Source organism: Poromitra crassiceps (assembly GCF_964638095.1).
Source record: "Poromitra crassiceps genome assembly, chromosome: 10".
Lineage (NCBI taxonomy): Eukaryota > Metazoa > Chordata > Actinopteri > Beryciformes > Melamphaidae > Poromitra > Poromitra crassiceps.
This window is the reverse complement of record NC_139631.1, coordinates 4,563,568-4,571,067: the sequence shown is the minus strand read 5'-3', so window position 1 is coordinate 4,571,067 and position 7,500 is coordinate 4,563,568. Positions and strand designations below refer to the sequence as shown.

Here is a 7,500-nt window from a genome sequence, read left to right as displayed (position 1 = left end):
AACTCCGCCCAGCTGCAAGTCATGTACAATGGCTCCCACTGCAGGTGGCAAACTGTACATTGTAGGTTTTCCCCCACACTAAAGGTCCTTACACGTCAAGAGCGATGCAAATATACGGGTTAGGGTTGCGATGCGAGTTTTGACCCACCTGTCAATCACAGCCACAGATGTGTACACGTCGGAAGCGAATTTCTGAAAAATCGACCGTGGTTCGAAAAAATAAACACCGCAATAACGCTCAGCGAAACTTCGCCGTTGGTATGCACGGTTGCATTGACTGATATAGGTTCGGAAAATATTATTGACGTGCGAATTAATCACACGAAAAAAACGCTCCCGATGTGTAAGGACCTTAAAGGGCAACATCTCCCAGTTTATACCATTTTGAAATGGTAATTTTCTTTTTCAAACTCTGGAAACATTAACCTGACTCCACCAGATGGGGCGGTATTGAGTTCACAACAAACAGAATGTGAAGCAGCAAACCATTCATCTGGCAGCGTCAGCTTATGGAAACATTGTCTCACTGAGCCTTTTATATTTCAACAAAGAAGTGAACGTCTGTGTTTGTTTCCTTCTGTCTCTTCTCTCTCTCTCTCTCTCTCTCGTTCTCTCTCTCTGTCTCTCTCTCTCTCTCTATGTCTCTCTGTCTCTCTTTCTCAGTATCACTATCTTTGGCACTGGGGCCAAGTGGTTGTCTGTACTGGAAGAGAGGAACCTGAAACCCGGTGAGTTACGCTAACATGTACGAACACGTACTGTACACACACACACACACACACACACACACACACATAGGCATGCGCAGGGACATGCACAACAAACACACACTCATACACAGGACGCAGTAACACACACACACACACACACACTAGGATTTGCATGAACTAGTCGACGTAACTATCATGCAGAGGACGTATAAAAGTGTTCACATGGTTTGAGACTTGCGCTCAGGAAGCAGCCTGCAAGAGCCTGCTCTTCTCTCTATGGTCTTTTTCACTCACTTCTATATACAGTTAGTAAGCTATGTTATTTGGCTTATAGCTGCAGTATATGTTATATACAGTTAGTAAGCTATGTTATTTGGCTTATAGCTGCAGTATATGTGGCTTTGCACATTTGTTGTTGTTTATCAGAGTGCTTTCATTGTTTGTATTGTCCAGCACAGGCAAGGATATTAGCGACTAGTTTGGCGGGACAAAAAAGATAGAAAACGGTTTTGACTGTATTTCTAAATACCCCGGTATACCGTAATACCTTAATGCCGCCCAAGGCTAATCTACGTTATTAATTTAAAGTTTCTTGATGATCTACAAAGGTGTATAGACCATAAGATGCCAATTCTGGATTACCAGGTGCCACTCTTCAACTGCAAGCCTAACGTTATAATCCACGGAGCAATTATAGAAGTGAGTCGTATTAAAATGAATCCTACTCGTCTTCTGTTCAAACACACCACGGCTTCCCTGCTTCCCATCTTCTCCACCTGATAGCTGGATAGAAGAGTGCATATGTTTCAATCCACTAGGCAGAGGCCTTATATCCAGATTATATAGTATGATTCAAATGGTAGCTTCGCCCACCCTCGATCATCTGAAAGAGTTATGGGAGCAAGATTTCACAAATGAGATCTCAGACTTTACCTGGCAGTCAGCGATAGGGATGATTCACTCAACATCCATTTGCATCCAACATGGATTATTGCAATTCAAAGTGTTACACAGACTTCATTTATCGAAAAGTAGGCTTGCCAGGATGTACCCCGGCTTTGACCCGACATGTTCTAGGTGTAAACGGGCCCCAGCGACTCTATATCACATGTTCTGGTCGTGCTCGTCTCTGGTTCCTTTTTGGCCCTCCATCTTTGAAACATTTTCTTACATCTGCGGGAAGGTCATTCATCCAGACCCTGCCATTGGCATTTTTGGAGTAGCACCTGATGGAGTTACAGTCTCTGGGGCTCAAGCCGAGGCTTTGGCTTTTTCATCGCTTCTGGCCCGACAACTAATTTTAATGAGCTGGAAATCAGCTGCCCCTCCATCTCATGCATGTTGGGTCAGAGATGTTATGGCACACCTTAAATTGGAGAAACTGAAATACACTATACGTGGTTCGACTCAGAAATATCTTAGAGTGTGGGGTCCGTTTCTAGATTACTTTGATAAAAATTACCTCTCTCCTCCCAATACTGCCTAACTGACTTTCAGAGATTCAAGTGTTGGCTTTTGCCACGAGTGATTGCCAGAACATATATCCTCAGCACTCAGCGTATCCCCTGCAAAGTGTATTGTAATTGTTTGTAGCATTTATTTATTTTCATTATTATTATTTTTGAGTCTTGGGTGTCTGTGTCTCTTGTATTATTATTATTATGTTCTGTCCTATTTTGGTGCTACATGTCTTGCTTTTTCTTATGTCTCTGTTTATATGTAGTATGTTTGAAATGAAAAACTCAATAAACAAATTTGAATAATAAACACACCACGGCGATCTAAAAACTTTACTGCTTATTTACCATTATTTACCTTACAAGTGTAGCCCTATTAGGCTGCGCCGACATGTCAACATAAAACTCTGAGTGGGTTTTTGAATGGAGAGAGAGACGACGGAAGATTCACTTCATCTGTTTCCACCTGTTCGCCAACTTTTCCACCTCCCTCAAGCGTGAAAACAGTTTTGCGATATGTGGATTTCTATTTTTATTTAGAATTTAGAATTTTGCAGCATTTCCACTCAGGTTTTTATGCGCAAATTGAAAATTTGCATGAAAACAGGTGGATGAAAAAACCCAACTACTGATTCTGTTTACATTCCTCCTGTGTCATCAACTCAGTGACGAGGTATGATCAGTTCTACTAAATGTATATAGTTTAATACAGTTTAAGCACTGTAATGTGTTTATATAGTTTAATACAGTTTAAGCACTTTAACGTGTTTATATAGTTTAATACAGTTTAAGCACTGTAACGTGTTTATGTCGGCAGTCCCACATCGCCCTGTTCATTCCTCTGCCACAGACTCCAGGCTCCAGGCTGTGATTGATATTTCTCCTGTGGTCATCTTTAGCCGAGTAGCAGTCCTAGAGTTGACCTATTGCCCTGAAGATGCATCTGATATCCACACACTTACCTACTCATCAAGTTGTAGCTACACACTGACACATGCTGACATGGTTGTAAACTGATATTTAGGCATGTCAGCACAGAAACCCTTACAACATCTTTGTGATATGGCTTTTGCAGACATGAGCTTGTAGGAAAAGGGTTGTATTTTGAGCAGTGTGCAGAAGGTATCTACAGTAAGGACCCCTCAGACCAGCTTCAGGAAACAGTGGAGCGTTCCTTCTGGAAGTGTCAAGCTTCCAGTAACTTTGGACAGAAATGGTGTTGTTCTTTTCAGGTGTGGCTGATGGACATGGTCCCTGTTATACTGATGGAGAGACTCAGGTTCCTGAGAACCAACTCGTTTGGAAAGTTCTCAACTTTCTGGGACCAAAGTTCTCAACTTTCTGGGACCAAAGTTCTCAACTCTCTGGGACCAAAGTTCTCAACTTTCTGGGACCAAAGTTCTCAACTTTCTGGGACCAAAGTTCTCAACTTTCTGGGACCCGTTTTTGACCTACTTTGACAAGGTTAAGAATCACTAGTGACTCAGGGGTCATGGACGGCTTGCCCGGCTGCTTTCCCACAGACCCCTTGCATAGAATCCCATACGCCATATCTCTTACAAGCACATAAACACCTTATGCGGCTGGTAGCACCACGTTACAATGCTAAATGTCAAAGATTTATGTATTTTTTTTATTATTATTATTTATTTAGTTTTTCCTCTCTCTTCTTTTCCTGTGTCTGAGCCTGTTTGTCTTGTATGTTTGTTGTTCTATAAAAGATTGAAAATAAAATATTAGAAAATAAGAAATTGTGTTGTTCTGTGATCAAAATCAGTTGTTTTTGTAATTGTTAAAGAACTCTAAACTCTGATCAAATGAAATCTATTCAAGGCAATATGAATGGATAGACAGTCTGCACTGTGCTCTGCTGTGTGACACTCAGTGTGTGAATGGAGAAACAGTAATAACTGATGTTTATTGCACATCAGTTGCTGAGTGTCTCAGTTCCCAATGCGCTGTTGTAATTTCTACTAATCTTTATTCATGGGGCCGTGTGTGTTTAGGTGTGTGTCACTCGTCAATTAGGTAAACACATTCAATTAGGTAAACACATTCAATTAGGTAAACACATGAAACACATGACCAATTCTGTGGCTAAATGGGGAAGCATGAAAACAAAATCTCCAAAGGACAACCCCCCCCCCCCCCCCCTCTCTCTCTCTCATGAGACGGTCAGCCCGACACTTTACTTGGTCCAGTTGGCACTGAGTCTGTATTTGGATGATTAGAGAAAGAGCGAGTGAGGTGTGTGTGTGTGTGTGTGTGTGTGTGTGTGTGTGTGTGTGTGTGCGTGCGTGCGTGTGCGTGCACATGCCTCCAGAGGGATGGGGGTTGTTAGGGGAGCTTCTTCCCCTGACTGTCCCAGCGGAGAAGCCCTTTCACTGGGCTGACATTTGGTCTGGACACCTGGAGGCATGGTGGGGGGCACCAACAATTGCGTGTGTGTGTGTGTGCGTGCGCGCGTGCGTGCGTGTGTGTGTGTGTGTGTGTGTGTGTGTGCGCGTGCTCTGTCACATGCGGGAGGCATACTGCCAACATGTAGGGGGCATTACACTCCAGCTGTTGTGCATGTTTGTGTTGAAAGTGTGTGTGTGTGTGTGTCGTGTGCATGTGCATGTGCGCGTGCGTCCAAAATATTTGCTGGCAGCAAAGCACATCATATTTTTAAAGTGGTGCAGCAGCTTCTCTAAGTGATGTGTGTGTGTGTCCATCCGTCTGTAGTGGAGCATGTGATGTCTGTCCGTTTGTAGCCTAAGCCCCTCCCCCCGGCTCCACAAGCGAGAGAGACAGAGAGAGAGAGAGTGCGTGGTTCGATGGTCGAGCGAGGTTGAGAGTGAATGGAGAAAGAGAGCGGGACCTAAAGCTGCCACAACATCATTGTCAACGTGACACACGTGTCATCGTCAACGCAACACACACACAAACACATATTAGCCGATTAGCTTGCTAAACTAGGTAACACGTTCAAACACATCTACCTCCGCACCCAAGCAACGGATTTCAACGTGGTTTGTGCTATTGGAATCAGCGTAACTTGTACTTGTTAACGAAGCTCAGTGGCGTATTGAGCCCGTAATTAAATACGTACGTACCCTAACGTACTAATCCTGCACCGCTTACTTCAACACCTGGGTGTGATTTGTCAATAAGATATGCATAAAATATAAACTATTGTATCTGTTAAAGAGCGTGGTGCAGGTTTCTTTTTTTCTTTTTTTTTCTTTTTTTTGGTACAGTTTAGGCTCAAGATTCTTCTGAAAATAAAAAAATCTGAATCGACGCCATTTCCCCCCCAAGGCAACTGTTTACTTTGGGCTCTATAAATGTTAATATCTATGGTTAATATGGCACTTTATGAAGTTTTAATGGTTTTAGTAGACAAACGTAACTAGTAGACCCCCAATATGCAATCGCTTTATAAAGAATAACGCCTATTTGGAAATATAATTTTGGAGGACCAGAGACTGCACTCTAGACTGCTCTCAGGCGGATAACAGACCCTCTGCGTACGAGGGTAATGATCTGAGGAAACGTCACATGTGTTACGGTATGTTTGATTTGCGGGTTTTCAGGCGTGTGTGCCAGCTGCTTTACAAAAACCAGACTAGACAAAAGAAGAGAATCCTAATGGCTACATACCAGTCCCACATATGAATGCAAAGTGGTCTCTAACCTGCTCCATGCTCTTTAAAGATCTTTGAATCATCTATTGTCTCTCTCTCTCTCTCTCTCTCTCTCTCTCTCTCTCTCTCTCTCTCTCTCCAGCGGAAACACACAACCTCCAGTCTCTCCATACCATCCTGTCTACTGGTTCTCCTCTAAAACCTCAGAGCTACGACTACGTCTACCACTGCATCAAGACTAACGTGCTGCTGGGCTCCATCTCAGGTACACACACAGACACACAGACACGCGCACACACACACACACACACAGACACGCACACACACACGCATACACGCATGCACGCACGCGTGCACCCACACACACACACACACAGACACACACACACACACACACACACACATGCCTTTCCAGCCTATTGTCTTGCCTTGGCAGGGCAGCAGAATGCTATCTGTCTCCCCGAAGTGAATCCTGAAACACTTAACATTTAGCAGAGCCTGGGTGACTGACATATTACACACACATACATACACACACACACACACACACACACACCCCCACACACCACACCACACCACACCACACCCCACACACACACACACACACACACACACACACACACCACACCACACCACACCACACCACACCACACCACACCCACACACACACACACACACACACACACACACACACACACACACACACACACACACACACAGAATAGGAGCTCTCAGCATGACACTTGCATACCCTAATAGCACCATAACAACTTATGCACACGCTGTGAATGATAGCCAGCAGGCTCTATCAAACGGATGCAGACATAACACACACACACACACACACACACACACACACACACACACACACACACACACACACACACACACACACACACACACACACACACACAGAATGAGTGGCAGGCAGAAGGCTTGGACACACACACGCACACTTTGACTGAAATGTCAGCCACAAGGCAGAAATCTGGAGGGAAAGAGAGAGACCGACAGACAGACAGACAGTGAGACAGACAGTAAGACAGACAGACAGGCAGACAGTAAGACAGACAGACAGTGAGGCAGACAGACAGACAGACAGTGAGGCAGACAGACAGACAGACAGACAGTGAGACAGACAGACAGACAGTGAGACAGACAGACAGACAGACAGTGAGACAGACAGACAGTGAGACAGACAGACAGACAGTGAGACAGACAGGCAGACAGACAGTGAGACAGACAGGCAGACAGACAGTGAGACAGACAGACAGACAGACAGTGAGACAGACAGGCAGACAGACAGTGAGACAGACAGACAGACAGTGAGACAGACAGACAGACAGGCAGTGAGACAGACAGTGGGACAGACGGGGAGTGTTTGTCTCTTAAGGTGAATTTATGAGTCTTTATGGGTGTTGTTTCAGTCATTGGTGTTATTACATCTAAAATCCCATATGGATCAGCTTGGTTCTGCCCAGCAGTCTGTGTACTTGTCTGTTGTTGTAGCCATCATAGAAATCCCCCCTGCCTGCACTCATCTTCCATCTAGCCTGCATTAACACTAGGGCTGGCCCATGTATCGTGATACGTATCGTGAGGTCCTTGTCAATACCCAGCCCTAATGAATATTCTGCACAGTGGAAGCTACTGCAGATATTTATCTAGGGAGCATGATTTCTGCAAATGCGGAAAACACGGACGGAA

General features: G+C 44.4%; 1 protein-coding gene across 1 annotated transcript in view; it reads left to right on the top strand.

The window, feature by feature from the left end:
• aacs (acetoacetyl-CoA synthetase) overlaps positions 1–7,500 on the top strand; it is a gene marked incomplete at both ends in the record, with an annotated part of 64,097 nt that overhangs the window by 46,964 nt on the left and 9,633 nt on the right. Inside the window, 2 exon segments of the mRNA XM_083644076.1 lie at positions 664–728; positions 5,936–6,058. Of these exon segments, the coding sequence (XP_083500202.1) occupies positions 664–728; positions 5,936–6,058 (188 nt within the window).